This window comes from Phalacrocorax carbo, chromosome 1 (assembly GCF_963921805.1).
Source record: "Phalacrocorax carbo chromosome 1, bPhaCar2.1, whole genome shotgun sequence".
NCBI lineage: Eukaryota > Metazoa > Chordata > Aves > Suliformes > Phalacrocoracidae > Phalacrocorax > Phalacrocorax carbo.
Window position 1 is genome coordinate 141,894,348 of NC_087513.1, and position 18,299 is coordinate 141,912,646.

Here is an 18,299-nt window from a genome sequence, read left to right on the forward strand (position 1 = left end):
GAATTTCTGCAGTGGAGTCTGTGTGTCTGTCATGCTCTTCATCACAGGTTGGTAAGGTACCTGACTTGAGTCGCTGTTGGCACCAAAAATTGTCCTCTTCTTCAGTCCTCTTGGGTAGTTTAAAAGGGAATTAGTGGACTTCAGCTCACAATTTTGCCTTCCAGATGGCGTTTTGTTTACAACTACATGTGCACTTGCCACATGCAGAATTCACACATGTAACTACTGTGGCCAGAAATGGCCTTTCCTGCTTTAACACCAAGGCAATGCCAGTGCTCCTTGTGTGGATTTAAAGCAGTTTGACTCCTCAGGAGAGGCCTCAGAATGGGTTTCACAGTGGGGGCTTGGCTGATTGAAGGAGTATTTGCTTTGCAAGAGCTCCTTTTCCAGAGTCTTGAACTTTTTGAGCTAATAAACCTGACCCAGGATGTAAGAAAGTCAGGTCTTGGTGTGGTAAGGTTGTACGTAGCCTTTTTTTCTCACTGAATTGCTAGAGTTACTTGTTGGTGAAACTAAAGAAGCGTCCTGGAGAACGCAGACCTGTGAACCTCTGCCAGAGATGGCTTTGAGAAGGTCCTTTTTGTAAACATATGTGCTCTTTCCTTCCTCAGAACCCCATCAGTTCTAAGGCTGTTTTTGTTTCTTTGTTTCATTTATGCCTTTGCCATTTGTTTCAGAGTTGTCTGCCATCCTGCAAAGCGTTTTGCCCTGTTCCTGATTGAGAGACGTGTCTCCTCTCAGCTCGCCTTCAGTACAAGGCAACATGTTCATGTTTTCATGTGGTCTAAAATGCCACCCAAGTTGAACACTGGGCACATACTGCTCCCCTTTTTTAAGGACACATCATTCAGATAGTGGTTTTCACTCCGTGGCTGAAAGGACTTGAGATTATACGTCCTTGACAAATTTCAGACGTATCTGGTCACGCTGAGACACAAGGGCTTTTCACATAGAGGTGACAACAACTTGTACCACACTAAGAACATTTATTTTTCTTCCTCTTTAAAATATTTATCCCCTGTCTGCAGTTTCAAAAACTGCAAAAACATTTTTCTTTTGTTTTTTTTTCTTCATTGACAGATAACAGACCATGAAAACAGCATCTAAAAAGGCCAAGTCTGGTAACATAATAAACAATTACAAAAGACTACCTGGAGTGAGAAATTATCCCAAGCATTTAATATCAGGTCTAGCTTTAATTTCTAGTCTTAACTATAGAATAAAATATGTGGATTTTATTTAGAGTTTGTTATGATGAAGCTTTTTGGTGGAAATTGCAGGACTGCTTTCATAACTAACCAGAGTCCTTACTGAAATTTTATTTTGCTCAGTTTATATATATTAGAACACATACATGCATGGATATCACTAATAGGAATTAACTTTCAAACAATTCTCACTCCGCATGGATGGGAAGAATCATGTCATTACCTGAAGAGAACAGAAATTCATGTGAATCGTGCTGGAAAGAACTATGTATTTCAGAAAAGGTGAAATCTGGGTCCTTCTTGAAGTTGCTGTGAAGAAAGCAAATATCAGCACTAGATCAGTGTTTCATAACCATATAAAACATGAGCTTGTGTTGTACAACAAAGCAATCCCCTAAAAACCTAGAAATCAAAATAGAAAGTCCTTTGATAGATGAAAGTCAGCATCTTTTTAACATTTGTTATCTATAACATTGCCTGCGGACACTGCACCACAGCAAAGTGAAATATTCAACGCCATTTTTCATGTACAGCTTCTAAAAAGCAAACAGAAATTCAGCTCGGTTGTCTGAAGACCACACTGTGCTTCACATGAAAGATTTTCTACCTTTTCCAAAAATCTTATTTGATATTTGAACTGATTCATGCCTCCCGCAAGCAGTTAAAATGCCTTTGCTGTCCTTTGGCGGGAGGGCTCCCTCCATTTTGAAGGGGTGCGTTGGGCAACCTGTGGGCAGTGTGAGAGCTTGCGGGCGAGATGGTGGGTGCCGCGCCAGGGCCTTCCCAGGCACTTTTCAGCTCACTCACAGTCAAAGGGCTGCCTGCGGAGGCAGGCGGTATGGGCCTTAGGTCTAAGCAGCCCCTAGCAGAGGGGTTTTGGGGAGCGTGCCCTACCCAATGGCCTGTGCCTTGCCTTGGGTTAAGAGGCGCTTGTTGGGGCAGAGGTGGTGTGGGGCCAGCCGTGGGCATCAGAGTCGCCGGCTTCTGCGGGAGAGGTCTGGGGTGGGTGGGGAAAGCAGGTGGGGTTTTTCATGCAAAAAATTGTCCCCTCCTTCCTTTGGGGGCCAGGACGCTGTGATTTTCAACAAGGGAGTGCTCAGTTAAGCAGGTAAATTAGGCTGACCGGCTCCTGCCCTTGGGATGCATCATCTTTGACTGAGCTGTTTGCTGTTTCTCCTGTGTTACTGGCAGAGGCCTGTCCTTCGTCATTCAAGAAGTTTGCAGGATATCATGCTGCCGATTTAATTTTTTTCCCTGTACGCATGAAGTAAATCATCCTTCAGCCAACTTACAAAAGCTGTCACCTTGCTCTGTAACAGAGTTAAGGTGAAAATTTTAAAGGGCAGATCACTGCAGGATTGCAAAACGCATGCAAATAGAAATGAGAAACTTTCTGAACTGGGTGTTTGTCTTCCGTGTCATCAACTTCAGTCTTTTGCGAGCTGTTAATACTGGAAAATTATAGTGCAGTAAATAATGGCGGATGATCTGTAGTTTTTATTTCTGTACAAAGTTTGCTTTTGAGATTGTGTGGTTTGTCTCACAGCTTGAGTCGTCTGTCAAGTGTATGCCTCTTTAAAATACACCTTAACTTCTTAATTGTGTTACTATCAGGAACTAACCTTGCATTATTTCTTTTTCTTCGTATAGTTTTCCCTACACAAAATGGAAAGGTTGCTATAGTGACTGGAGGTGCTAAAGGAATTGGTTACCAAACTGTGAAGCATTTGGCAAGACTTGGCATGCACGTTATAATAGGTAAAGTAATTATGTTCTTAATATCTTTTTTGTTTCAGAAAGTAATTTTTTTCTTTTAAGGAGTATTTTCTTCCTGGTACAAGTAAATTTATGGCGGGGGAAGGAAGGAGAGGGGAGGAACAGGGGTTATGCTAGCATTTAGCATAAATAAAGATTTGGTTTGTGTTTTGCTTCGCAAGATTTTAAGGAAAAGTAGACAGGATTTTTTTTATGCAAAACTTGGATGCCTTGGACTACCTTACATAAGAAGTAAACAATAAGCTCATGAAAAAGACTTAAAAATATAGGTATTACAAAAATACTTTATTATCTTGTTACAGAGGACAGGCTATACTTCAATTTTAGGGTACACATGTTCATTAAGAGGAAAACTAACTCCCTGAAGGAATTTTCCAATGTGTAGTGGGGGATGATCCATGTTAGAAGGGCAGAGAAAGCCCTTATAATTTCAGCCATGTAAAAATAGCACATTTATTTCTCAGTTTGTCACTGTAGTTGGCCTTTCTAGGCAAGACAAGAAAATAAATACCCTAGGAGGTTCATTCGTGTCAGTCTGAGGTGGGCTAGACAACTCACCTTCTGGAGGTGCCTTTTCTTTCCACAGATAATAAAGAGTTTATAAGGTGACTATGTTAGACTGAGATGTCTTTTAGACATCTGAAGGTAGGATAGGTGAATTTCTGTAGGAACTCAAAAAAAGTCCTCAGTGCAGAATTTCTTCTTTCTACTACAGACATTTCTGAGACTTTTTTCCTATTTTCTGAAGCTTTCTCTACTACATATATATATATACTTCTATATCTACTAAATCATTATGAATACTTATGTTTAAAATACTACCTTTTCTCCCTTCATCTTTCTTTCACTAGATTTCTACCTAAAACACTGCCACTTTTACACCATAAGGTCACTGAAGCTTGGTATTTCATAATACACCTAGCAAGCTGGTGATGCCTTTTACTTAGCTTTGATACAGAATGTGCTCTCTCTAAGGTTTTGTATAACATCTTTAAAAAAACCAAACACACCAAACAATAATCGAGAGCATAGTAACGATATATTTTAGGTCTAGAGCAGTCAGTAACTCAAATGGAGTTGCCCTGGAATTGTACGGGTGTAATACAGAACACCACTTACTTGTACATGTTTTAATAGATGTGTCAAAACCAAGCATCTGCAAAAATGCAAACAGATGCTGCTATATGTAGCTAGATGCTAGATGTAGCTGATGTAGCCAGATGTAGCTAATGATGCCAGCATTAATATTTCACTAAAGAAGTCTTCTTTCTCGTTTGAGGTAGACGGCAAAAATGTACTCAGTGGGAAAAAAAAGTATCCGTTTTTCTTCTCTTTGCATAGGGTCGTGGAAACATTGAATATTGCCACTTTTTCAAATGTATTTTATATCATTAATGTTTAGGGCATTTCGTGTAACAAAATTTGGTGTGAAATCTTTGGGAAAGGGAAGGTGATATATAATTACAAAATCTCTAAATAAGCTGATTTTTTCCAACTCACAGTCACCCTCTCATAGATCTCCTTCAGTCACACTCACACCCATACTCTCAGAAGCACCAAGATGTGAGCGCTCAAGTGGTCTGGTGAGCATCACTTACGTGCAGTGTGGGAAAATATATGTCAGCTACTGAGTCCTTATCCTGTCTCTGTGGTTCACGGACCCTTTAGGAGTCATCAGCTCTTAGTACATTTTTCCTTATCTGAGGTATATAGGCTATGTTTATAGCCTATTTTCTGGGTAAAAATAATGATATAGGTGGTATGCTGCAACCGTGATGTTATCCTCCTGGTGTCAGTGCACGGTCATCTGCTGGCCAGTCCTCTGTGTTGTGGCCTTGATATAAACAACACAGGAATGGTGTCCTGGAAGTGTGTCCTTTATTTTTGATGAGGGACATTGTTTTAGTTCTTTGCTCTGCTCTTTCTTCTGGTGCTTACAGACACACACATTTCCTTTTGCTCTTCATTTGTACCAACCTCAATATTTGCATTACGAATCTCTACAAATGTAAATTAATGAAATTAAATATAGGAAGCATTTGATGAGTAAGATTTTCAACTGATTCAATTCTTTCAGGCAAACTCTGACCTAAACACTGAGCTCGGTGAGTCACAGCCATCTTCTTTGCCTGTGAAATTCCTCAGAGCAAAGAAGCCCTGTCAGTAGAATGGATAGTCTCAGGCTTTGTTCCAGCTGCAAGATTAAAACAGTCTCAAAAACACATTAAATGCAATGACCTTCCATCCTTGTTGCTAACTGTTGGCCCCAAGTGTCCAGAGTGCGCTTAAAATACCTGCTGGCACATTGGCATGCGTTGGCACATTCAGCTTCAGGCCACACAAGCAAAGATTTAGCCCTCAAATAAGACAGCAAGTGGGCTCAAGCTTTCTGCTCTAGAAATGTTTTCACCGTATGTTTGTATATAGGTGTGAAGTTACGTGAAAAAAGTGTGGTTGTTAGGTGAATTTGGGCTTGCAAGGGGGACTCATATAGCTCACAGTCAATCGTGCCCGTTCCTTGAATGCTTCTTTCCCATTACAGGGACTAACTAATGGGTCTATTTAGCAATAAAGGATATCCCTGCAGCAGGCAAATGAGTCAAACCCTGAATGTCTGATGTGAAGATGATTCACCATTTGTGATGGATGTGATTTTGGCTCTATTTGGTATTTTAGAGGAGTAAACATTGGAAGTAACTTACTTTTAAATGCAATCTACCAATGGAATGAAGAAAACAAATGCACAGAAGGCATGTTACCTTGTGGCACATGAATAGGCACCATAAGAAAAGGCAGTGTGCTCTCTCAGAGCATTTCCAGCACGCGTTTGCACAGTGCTTTTACAGCTTCTTCCTTTCCAGTCCCAGCACTGGTGCACAAGACTCCTTCCTCCCAGCAATGGTCTCCCTCTGCAGATGCTGCTCACCCTGCCCTCAGCCTCTCACTGGGAAAAATGTTTTCATGAATGCCGAAATGATGAAAGTAATTTTCTACAAGTTAGTTTGCTAGATTTCATTGGGACTTTTTGCCAGGCTGCAATAGCATTGCTCACAGTGAGCAGGGCCTTTACTTCAGGAAAATCTCATGACAGACAGTGGACCCCTGGTAGGAAAAGCTACTGCCAGTGGTGAGTAGCTTCAGGGCCAAGCCACACCAGGACCTCCTGCTCTCTCCTATGCAATTTGCTACTTGATAAATAAGCTTGCAATTTCATTTTCAGAGAGAGAAGGCAAATTACACACTGTTTTCGGTGCCTACTGACCAGTGACTGATATTGAAGATGATGTTTTGTGTGCACTTAGAAATAAATATGCTCTTAACAAAAAGGACATTGAAAATTAAGACACCCTGGTCATTTTTATGACACCCTCCCCCCCATCATAAAATCCAGTAGATTCAGCTCTGATTCACAGTGTTGGCCACAGTTTTGTGAGTCTGAATTTAGACTGGTTAGAAGTGTAAACTCTTCATATTCCTTCCATTCTTCATCACTGGGATTTAATTTTTAAGAGGATTCTGTGAGTGCACGTTAAATTTGTTGACTTTAAAAAAGAGAGATTCAGTTTGATTTTCCCTTTTTTTCTCATTACATTAATAAAAGAAGGCTGGGAAAAAGTGTGATAATATCTAATCTAGAAGCTTTGATAATCCTGGCTGATAATGGTGAACCAAAATCAAAAGATTTCCACCTTGACAATGTTATGCTGCTGCTTGGTATAAAACACCAGGTTCAGGGCAGTGTAATCTATTTTTAGGGTCTGAATATATCAGTGTCACAATTTTCTAAGACAGGCTCACATTCTGAAGGAAGCAGTCTCATGATATATATATATATATATATATGTATATATATTTTCAAGTTACTTATTTGAGCCATGCAATTTTGGCATGAATAAATGTAGTTCCATCACCAGGCTCAGCACTTCTGTGTGACCCCTGTAAGCCCTGCAGGAGACCAAGCAAGAGATATTTCTGTCATCTCTTCCATTCACATTAGTTTCCAATTTTCAGGCTGCACTCTCTGCACTCTAAATCAGACGATTCTTGTATTGTATAATACTACAGAGTGACTTTAGAAAGATAATTAAACCCTATCAAGATGGTGCAATTGTTCATTTTCAAAGACAGTTTGATTTGATTTCAATTACTGAAAGTTTATTCGGGATACTTTAATAGTCTTTTCTCACTAAACATAGATGTATGAGATGCTTGAGTTATAATTTTTTTCTAGAGAAGTATTTATCTTCTTAATGCTAGGCCTGAATGAGTTGCAGAGTTAGCCAGGAAGTGTCAACATGTTACCAGCCTTTTTAAAGTGGGAGATCGTTTCCTTTTTGAGGTATGAACAATAAGAAAATGCATGCAGATTGTCTTATATTTGTCATTCAGTTCAGTTTTTAACATATCAGTACATTGTAATCAGGGTTATGAAAAACTCTGCTTACAGCACTGTCTGTTACTTATACACAGTGCGTGTGCACCCAGCTGCAGCCAGCCACACACAGCCTTCCAAACCAGTAAGAATTTTGTCGAACACTTTAGGCCCTAATTTCTGTTTGAAGACTTTCACTGTCCTAGCTTTAAAAAGCCTTTTTTTCCTTTTTAAAATATGTATTTGTTTATGTTTATTAATTTTGAATATTTCACCTGTAAAATTTATGGGGTTTTTTGATAATTGGAAGTGGTTTAAAATTACTTATTTATAAACAATCTCATTACAGCATTCCTTGGGACATTTGAAACTATTACTAAAATAGTGAAAAACATCTGAAAAGACACTTACAGCACCAGAATTCTCTTTTGGGCAGTAATCTCAAGTAGAAATGTAACTCAATCAACTGTGCAGGTGTATTGCATAGTAAAATACTTTGATTAACTGAGCTCAACTGTCATGTGGATGAGAGAGATTTCGGTTGATATGGTTTGTGTGGATTTCTAGAAATCTTAAAGCAAAATTCCTTAAGGCTCCTAAGGACACTACACAGCCCAAAGGAGAAGTACAAATGTCATTACATTCATACAATAACTTTCCATGTTATGAGAGAACATAGACATAAATGTTTATTTTCTTAGTAGAGAGGGTGTTACCACTGGAGTTCAACAGCAACCCGTGCCTTCAACGTATAATTTTAGAGGAGGAACAAATAGTGAAGTGACAAACCTTTCAAATTATATTAGATTATTCGGGGTAATGAAGACCAGGGACGTGTGTAAAGAATTACAGAAGACCATAAGCAGCTGGGTGTTAAAAGGCATGTGCAATTCCAAAGAGAATGATATGGAGTGATGGCCATGGGGAAAAATGGGGGACATGGGGAAAAATCTTAACTCCAGAAAAAGAAATGATGGATTCTGTGTTGACCATCATCACTTTGGAGGAAGATCGTGGGCTTCATAGACTGTTCTATGAAAAGTTGGTGCTCAATAGCTTGCAAAAAACAAAACAAATATTAGAAATTGTTAGAAAAGGAACAAACAGAACAGCGTGAGTTTGTCATTGTATAAATCGTTCACGTGCCAGCACCTTAAATGCTGTGTTGAGTTCTGGTCTGCACATTTCAAAAAGTATAACATAGAAATGGAAATGGTTTAGAGGAAAAAGGCTTATCACAGGTATGGAGAAGTATCCTTATGAGGAACAACCAAGTGGGATTGGAGCCTTTAGTCTGAAAATGTGGTCTGTGACAGGCAACTGCTGTTCACTCTCTCTTCTAAAAGAAGTATGTAGAATAAACAGCTAAAACGATGCAGTGCTTATGAATAGTATGGAGATTATTACACACTCAGTATAAATACACTACCACCCATCAGAAAATAAATTAAAATGGTCTAAAACAAGCTGCTGCAACTGAAAGCAAAATTAAAAGCATAAAGGTATTTCTGGACTAGTATCTTCTGCATAGGGCCCTAAATCATCCTTAGTATAGAAGTGTAAGGTGCGCAAATGTGACTGTTGCGCAGTCTGAGGAAGGATGTTGTGCATAGTCCAGTGAGTGTGATTTTTATATTGAAAAAAATGTCAGGCATTGTAAAAAATACAAAGTATGTGATGACAAATTTTGGAAGAGTTAGTGCAGTTTTTCTAGACATTTATTTAATGTATTCATTAAGCATTTGTTAAATGCATTGAAGATTGCAAGAACCATGTGAATTAATTCAATCTTGATTTTCAAAAGCTTTTGGCAAGGTTTCTGCCAAAAGATTTCAAAGTGGCTAGCTTGTCTTGAGATACGAGGAAGATGGCTTGTAGATTAGTAACTTGTTAGGCTTGTTAGGAGACAGGAAACAACATTTAGGAATTATTTGTCAGCTTTGGGATGGAATGAGGGACTCCTGATTTCATAGACATATGTTCAGTATATTTATGAAAGATAGATACAGAAAAAAGCATGAACAGTGAAATGATACCTTTGGCACAAATGTGTTTAGCATAGTCAGATTAAACTATTAGACTATTGATAATTAAGGGCTTTGAGCATCTGACAAGGAGAGGCTGAGAGAGCTGGGACTGTTCAGCCTAAAGAGGAGAAGGCGCAGGGGGACCTTTTCCATGTGTGGGGACAGGAAAGAAGATGGTGCCACTGACAGGACAGGAGGCAATGGGCATGAACCAAAAAGGAGGAAATTCTATTTAAGTGCAAGAAAACACTTTTTTTTTTTACATTGAGGGTAGTCAAACAGGCTGTCCAGAGAGGTGGTGGGGGCTCTCCGTCCTTGGAGATACTCATACCTGACCAGACATAGTAGTCATGGGCAACCAGCTGTAGCAGTGGGTGGGACTGAATGGTCTCCAGAGGTGCCTTCCAGCCTCAGCCATCCTGTGATCCTGTGAAATCTTAACTAGCATGAAGAACAGGGAATAATCTCACAATATTGAATGACTGGGTTATGAAGGGACAAATAAATACTGAGTGTCAGTAAATGCAAATACTGCATATGAGGAAAAACCCCACACCTGTATATTTACAAGAATAGTATCTAGATTAACTGCTATCACTCAAAAAAAAAAAAAAAAAAAAAAGATTTACTGTTATAAGCTCTCTGCAGAACATCTTCAATATTCAGTGCCAGTCAAAAAGGCAAATAAAATCTTATTACTTAGCAGGAAAGAAGGTGAAAACAGGATAGGAAGCATCCCTCTTCCTATGTAGAAATCATTGGTTCGCCCTGTTGTGAGTACTTGAAAGAAGTCTGGTAAAACTGGAAAAAATGAGAGAAGGATGGTGAGGAGGAAGGGATGGCTCTGTGCTATTAAGCAAACGTTCTTCCACTTGCAAACAGCTGGATGAGCCGTGATGTTATGCAGTTATCAATGATATAAAGAAAGTGAATGAGAAGTGGTTATTCTGTTATTGTACATGAAGTAAAGAACATCCAATAAAAACAAAACAAAACAAAACACCACTGAAGCACAAACTTTTTAATGTAATTAAGTGTGTCACTAAATCACAGAGCTTGTTGTTCCAGAACCCTTTGGCTGCCAAGTGAATGAATAAATTGGAAGTGGAATTAGATGAAGTAGTGGAGGTAGGTCCATTGAGAGGCTAGGTGTGACCTTTGATTAAGGAAGTCTCTGAAACTTCTTTCTACCAGGGGGATGTATCAGAAAACATCACTCCCAGACTTAATGCTGTCGCTTATACCTTTTCCTTAAGTACCTGCTATGGGTTATTGTTGGAAACGGAGCACTTGTCTTGGTGTGTCTGGTTTGATAAACAGGGTAATTCTTGTTGTTGGAACAGCTGACACCTAGGGCAAGAAAGATCATTTCTTTTTTCTCTGCAAACCAACATCCTCCTCCTTGCTCAGTTTTGCTTCTTTTCTCAAAGGAACAGTTAGAATCATATTTTTGACTTTAATGTCGAAAAGGCATGTATTTCATTGTGACTGCTGTATGATGAACCGAATGACAAAGACATGTGGCACCTCTAGACATAAGGAAGCTTTGCATCTCTTTCTCAATATTTTTTTTTATACCAGGTCATGTCCTTATACCTGACTTTATTGAATAACAAATTCATGACTTGGAAGTTTTATGAGTGAGACCCAAGTTCTATATTCCTTTTTTCTAAACAAGATTTTTTTTTGTTTAATTGAAGACATTATCAATTTCTTTAAAAACCACTCATATTTACTGAGTTCAGATTCTCATACTCAGAGCATTTGGGGGGCAGTCATTCCTCTCTCTTAGGCACATGCTATTTGTTGTGCAGTGCCATGCACACTCACAAAATTGTGATCCTCACAACACCAGCTGATACGACTTCGTTTTTCTCTTGAGGCTTTGGGTGCCCTTGCAAGCTCTGTCTTAAGGCTGGTGCTCCAGTGAAATCAGTTCCCCTTCATCCATAATGAGGATTATGCTACTACGAGGGGGCACCTTAGTTCAAATTTCCAGTTGGAATATTTTTTATATTCTGTTGCACAAAGACGCCTAACCATCACCCTCTGCAACTCCTTAATCAGATGGTATTAATTTATACAGAATTTATTACCATACCACCAAGCTTTTCCTGGTAATGCACATATGCATTAGAGTTTATGGGCAGCGCTTCTAAATTTGGGATTACATGAAGTGTTTGGGGGAGTGAGGAGGGCCATGGGGCAGGCTGTGAATCCTGGAAAGTTATTCATCATTTCAGGGATTAACTGATATGTAATTATGGCTAAATAAGACAAGGGATGAGTGTTATCTCAGGTAGACAGGTTCCGCAGGCACTGGTGAATGAGGGGGTCGCACTTGCCAGAGGCTGGAGTGTGTGGGGAGGGCTGGGAGGTGATGTGCCGGCACGGCTGCCCTGCGGCTGGGCAGCTCGCCCCTGCCTCTCCTCCTGGGGTTTGTCACAGGCTGAGGGCTGCCTTGGAGCACAAGGTGGCTCTCGGGCTCTGGGCTGGATGGGTCAGGTGTTTTATTGGACCACTGCATCATGGGTGGTCTTCTTGCACCTTCTCGGTTGTTCATCTCAAAGAGTTTTTGTGTTTCATTTTTGTGTTATGTTGCTGAAAGTCGGGAAATTCACGCCCTGCGAACTCTGGTAAGCGAGGGCTTTCCAAATTTGTGAGTTTGTTCTCTCCAGGCAACCTTAAGCTTTACAGGCTGTATCGTTGTTCATAGACTATTTTAAATTTCTTTATAATGCCCTGCAGTACGTTCCCTTGAAATGCCAAGATTGCAAATTCTTATTTTTGCAAAACACCAATTGGAAAAGATCAGGATCAACTTTGTACATAAATAATAAGCATGAGTAGCAATTATTCTTTTGGAGAGATTTTCACATTCAAAGAAAATAAAAATATTGTATAAAGTATACATATAGATATGTCAGGACCCCTTAACTAGCAATAGTGTAAATGTTTCCCACCTGTGATGGGTTTCTACGGACTGTGTTTTTGCCATCCTTACTCAGGCTGAGCAATCGGCTGTGATAATTCTATGGAAATCCCTGAAGTATCTTTCAGAGTTAAGATCTACTTAAGTGATTAAGATGACAGAACCTGACCTTTAGGGTAAGATCCAAAGCCTGTTGTTGCTGCTAAGAATTTTTCTATGTACGTCTGTGGTGGCTTTAGATCAATGTGCTTTGACTTGGGGCATCTGTGTAGATGAATCAATTTTCTTGACTCAAAGTTGTATTTAAATTTATTTTCAATCTTTTTTTTTTTGCAACATGAGTTTAAGTATTTTTCTAAGAATTAGAATCTTTCATGCCTTTAAAATGGTATTTTATTTTATACAGCTGCATCCATTCAGACTTGAATTTATTTTTATGTTATTCAGAAACGATTGAAGTAAGTGTTGTTATTGAATCAGTCTCACCTGAATTTTTCACTATTCTGTGGGGACTAAGTAGAAGAAAAACATCAGATAGGGAACAGAACAGCTTGCATAAGCAGTTCTTGAGACAACTATGTCTATTTTGAGTTCCCAATAGACACTTCAAATTAGCATGAAAAGGAGATTATTACATGTTTGGGTTCTTTGATGAGCTAAGCTCTCAAGACATTGAATCCCTTTTTCTCAGAGCTTTTGTTCACATTCCCTCATTGCCTAAAAACCATGGTCTGTCTTCCGTTTCTTATCCTTCCATCCAAACCACTTGAATCCAGACTAGGCAGATCTTATGCTACAGATGCTATAGCTCTTAATATTGATAAATTCTGGCACGTCGAGCACATGAAAATTATGGTGGATCATTGGCAAAAAGTCCAGCCAGAGGAGTCTCCTGTGCTTCACAATGTTTTTAAAAGAATTACTACAAATATGCTACTGAGGATCTAAATCAGCTGATGGTGGTAAGAATTTGACCCTCGTATAGTAAACTGTCCCCCTCCTTAGTTCAGAGTGCTGTACTCCTGTTCAGTGTGCTTGAAGGTTGTGCCCTTTAGTGACCCATCTTCGTGAAGAAGAAACAAATTACTTTTTATCTTTCCCAACCTAAAGCTGATGATGTTAGCTTGATGACTTACAAAGCATTTTGTGATTTTCAAATAATTAATGTAGGACTTAAAAGGAGGTTGTTCTTTTTCATGCCTACCACTCACTTTGCTTAGAGGATCCCAGAAGGATGTACTAGGAGGGAAACAGTACAACAGTGCAATGCCCCTTTCCTCACCCCACCCATCCTCAGCAAGGGGATGCTGATCTCCTTAAGGTAACTCAAAAGTGTAGATTACTCTCCCAGTCTTACGGTATCTTCCTGATAGATGTGTCATTGAACTTTTTGTAAGGATTTTGGTCATTTGTGCAGTGTCTTTATTCTTTCTTGCAGAATTTTCTTTGAAAGAATTATTTCAAAAGTCTCTATTACGGCAGCGGCTTTTACTGGGGCTAACTCAATTTTGTGATACTCCGGCCTCCAGAATCTGGTTTTCAAACGCTCTGTTGAATCAGGCTGGAAACAGACATTTGAAGTGACTGTTTAGCAAAATAATTATTTTTTCCCAGTGGTCTAGAGTGAAAAATATTCAAATATGAAAAAATTAGCTCATTTGGAAGGCACTGAGCTTTAATGAATAACCATTTATATAACAGCAAAATAAAGCAAAATAAAATTTGTTGTGAACACAAACTCTTTTAAAAGAACAAATGAAGTGAACATACTGAGAGTTAAATCAAGACACTGGAGGCTTTAATAAGCCTGTTCTCTGCATGAGGAGTACTGAATGAAAGAGGAATCAAGTAAGACCTTCACAGAATTGGCACTGGGTGCCAATTGGTAGTTTTGTTTCTAGCCTAACCCTATTCGGAATAATAACACACTGAGTTTGAAGTTTTACTCTAGTACATCACTTAAGGTGAAACAGTGAGGAAATTGATCCCTTGCCCATAAGCCATCTGCACAGATCTCCCCAGAAATGGAAGTTTCCTTGGAGGATTTGTTTGTTGATGCTGCGTCTACAGCTGGAAACTAGCATCAAGCTGAATGTTGCTGTTCTGTACAAGGTTTTAAAGGGGGGAAAAAACCTGCAGCAAGAAGAAAATATTGCAAATGTGTGTTGTTTTTTTTTTTTTTTCCTGTATTGGGAAGTCTAAGCAATGTAATTCCATAGTTAATGGATTTTTTAGAGAACAGTTATAGACCAGTATGAGCCTAAGTTTTATATGAGAAGTATTTTCTCTCAAGTATCTGAGTGCTAAATGTCTGTATTTTGTCTACATTTATGTAAATACTGGGTCTTCTTGCATGTCATGAAAACAAAGATGTCTTGCAAATAATTGTTTTTGACTGCAGAAGCACAGCAAAAACTCCATCCTCAAAAGAATGCGTTGGCCTCCCTCCTCAGTGTGGTCATGTCCCAAAAATCTCCATTCAGTGCTCTGAGCCTTCAGCTAGTGCAACCGATGGATGACACATGAACTGTGTCAGAGGGATTACTCCCACTTTTTTGAACACTTTCTCTGTGAGATCAAATGAATGAAGTTTAATAGCACTATAAATCATGTTCTAACATCTTAAAGTAAACGTGAGCACGTTACCAACTAATGTGAGCAGGAGATTGAGCCAGATGACCTCCTGAGGTCTCTTCCATCTTCAACTTATTCTGTGACACTGTGATTCTCTCCTTGTCTTTGATAGAGCTGATTTACTGTTACTTAAAAAAAGTGAGGGAAAAAAGTGGAAAACCTGAAATTTCTGCTGCACGGTTACGAAGTGAATGGGAGGACAGGAAACCTGTAGAGGGGAACAAGATAAAGCCTGTAAAGAAACCAGGGAAGCGGTTTATATAACCAGGAAAAGAAGGTGGCAACTTCATGAAGTTCATAAGAGATATCAGTATTTATATCCAATCTAGATAATAAACGATAGGTATTTTGATGTGCTATGCTATGGAAAATATTTATGGATGGATAAATGGAATGTTAAACTTAATTTAAAAGAATTAATTTGTGCTACCAGGTGCCATATTTTGTGTCTGTATATTTTCCTTTCATATAAGTTATTATAAAAAAATTATCAAACAAATGTCAGACAATTCTTAACTGTCCACCTAAGCTGAATGGTACAAAAGACATTTATTTGGTGCTTAATCACATTTTATGTTAGTGCTAGTAAAACATTTCCTGAGCATTTGGGTCAGGGTAGTGGAGCCTTTTCCCCAACTGTGGAAGTCTTCATTTTGGAAAAAGAGCGAGGGAAGGTCCACTCTAACTTATAGTAAAGCTTTTGCAGAATCTGGATGTGATATAATTCACTTGGCTCACAGAATCACATCTCAATTCTGCTGTTCCAGCCAGCAGATGGTCCTTTCTTGTATGAATAAATGAGATAAACAGGCAGAACTTGTACGAAGAGCAGTGCATTTGTACAGCCCTCTTCGAAAACCTCTGCTACCTGACAGTAGCAAATCATGCCTTTTCACCTAAAACTTCATACTGGTTTTTACACAGTGGCTAGCCCTTCATAGTGGCATGCTTGTATTTACTGTCCTTAAGTCAATTGCAGCGCTAATTTTCCATTTTCTATATTGTAACAGCTGGAAACAGTGAGAGTGAGGGCCAAGCAGCAGTGAGGAAAATACAAGAAGAAACTTTGACTGGAAAAGGTACCGTACGTACTATATTCTTTTCTTTAATGAACTATTCCTGTCTTTTTGCTGGCATCTCCTTTTAGATAAGATCTCCTTGTATATTGTTAAACTTTTTTAGTTTGGGGAAACTAATTCTTAAAGTACATCTGACACAGGGGAAAAATGAGTAGGGTGGGAATTTTAAATGCTTTCAGTTTTGTTTCACTTCTTTAACGTGTGTCATTGCAAAAGGGCTGGCTGCAAGTTACAGTCTGCCTGTGCCTGTGTATGGGCACACTGATTCAATAGCTGGGCAGAAAATCAGAATACTAGTCATTTCTGGGAAGGGGAGGATGGCAGCAGGTAAGAGTGAGTGTGCTGGCCTTGCCTCTCATGGAGTATATAATCCTATTAAAAAGGTGATTTTTTTTTAAAGAGGTTTCTAAGAGAACAGGGCTGCCCAGTTGTGTTGTTTGACATGAGACAAGAGCTTAAAATCCTTCAGAGAATAAAACTGTGTCCTTAAAAATAGACGGACTTTTAATATCAAGGCAAAATTCCTGTGTTTTTGTGGTTCTTCTGGTTTCATTGTTTAATCTGATGAGCAGCCATGTTGGGGGAGGCACAAGGAGCGCATAGCTTGATAACTATGAGAAAAGGCATATTGCGCACTATCTGCACTGCGATTATAATTTGCAATTTATGATGGAGGTTAGTGCATCTAATATTTCCATCTCTTGGATTCACTGGGTGTAGTTCCTGGTAGTGTATGATGATTCACTGCTGCCACTTTGATGTATCATTTCTTGGCAAAATAATAGGGCAGTGCTGGTACTCCACCCTATTTAGGATCTTCATGGCTTCTGCTGAGATCTGATTCTGTTTTTGTGCCTCTAATAATTACTGTTATGACGATCAAAATACGTTAATTATTGTGTTAAAAAAACCCTTTCATTAAGATTTATCTTTTGACTTAAATAAATGTGCACCCATCATAGCCTCAAGATACATGTATGCTAGTTAAAAGCATCATAAATTAAGGCATAGTCAGAAGGATCATGAAAGGAAAAAGGTAATTATCACATCATTTAAATCTTTTGCTGGAAGTTTCTGTACAGAGACCAAATCCATTTGGAATTAATTACATCACGTGACCTGCGTGAAGCTGAATAAACCAGGTTCTGCCTTATTTTCTCACGTGTGTGATCACAGACTTTTCTAGCACCCCAGTATTTCTTGATTTTTCTGAACAAAATAAGCTTTAACCTTCAGTTATAAACTTTGTCAAGATACATCTGGCAGTCTGAGGAAGCTGAAATTGTATCTGAACTTGACTAAAGCTGTTTCTCATTTTAATTATAATAACTGAGGCTTTAGTAATCTCACATCCTGATAGATTTTGCCTAAGAACAAACTGCAAGAACAAACTATCACCGTCTCAGAATTTCTCACTGATTGCAGGATATTTGTATTTGCAAGTACATTTTCCTGTACAAAGGACTGTGCAAGTCTGCGCAGCAGTCAGGTGTTACTGCCTATCGATTAATTTGCATATCAATTTGTAATGGGATGGGTGTGCACATACTGTGAACAGGGCTAAGCTGTGTGAATGTATCGCCTTTTCAAAAGCTACAGTTCAACATCTGTTTAGTTACTGGGTAAAAACATTATCAGTTATTTTGACCTTTTGGAGGAGCATTTTCTGTGGCCCATAAGAAAAAGACATGCTTACAGAGACTGTTCCTGTCTGGAATATTGGACTCCTGAAGAAGAGCTACTCAAAGCATTATTGCTGGGCAGCCAGTGTTATCAAGGACTGGGGCAATATAGCTGTCCTTATTTTACCATGGCCAAACTGTATGAGTGAGTGCATCGGTTTGCTATCCGGATCTCAGGTCTCTAATAACAAGGAAAATCTCTTTGCTCATTAGCAGGTTAGACAGCAAAAGGGATCAAGAGACCTTGTCCTCTCCTTGTTGCCTGGCTGAGCCATACATAGTACAAACATCCCCAGAGACAGCTCTGGGAAAAGGCCAGGCTTGTTGAGTGCATGTAATTAGGGTGTTTTTAAGGCGATATTATCCTTCTATGCCTTGGCCCACTGTCTGTCTGGGGGTCTGTCTGCTGTCTAAGGGTAAGTTTTACTTGACATAATTTACATTTACTTCAGGGACAAGTGAGATCCAAAGCATGTACATAAATGGTTCCTGTGAAGTAGCTGATGAGCAATAACATGTTAACAGTTTCAAAAGAGAATAAAAGATAATAATAAAAAGGCTATGCACATGGATGATGTTTTTTTTGCAG

General features: G+C 39.0%; 1 protein-coding gene across 1 annotated transcript in view; it reads left to right on the plus strand.

Moving 5' to 3' along the window:
* Window positions 1-18,299, plus strand: part of DHRSX (dehydrogenase/reductase X-linked) — a 169,893-nt gene that overhangs the window by 34,964 nt on the left and 116,630 nt on the right. Inside the window, exons 2-3 of the mRNA XM_064437600.1 lie at window positions 2,859-2,966; window positions 15,960-16,028. Coding sequence (XP_064293670.1) covers window positions 2,859-2,966; window positions 15,960-16,028 — 177 coding nt within the window. The remainder of the gene's footprint in view (window positions 1-2,858; window positions 2,967-15,959; window positions 16,029-18,299) is intronic.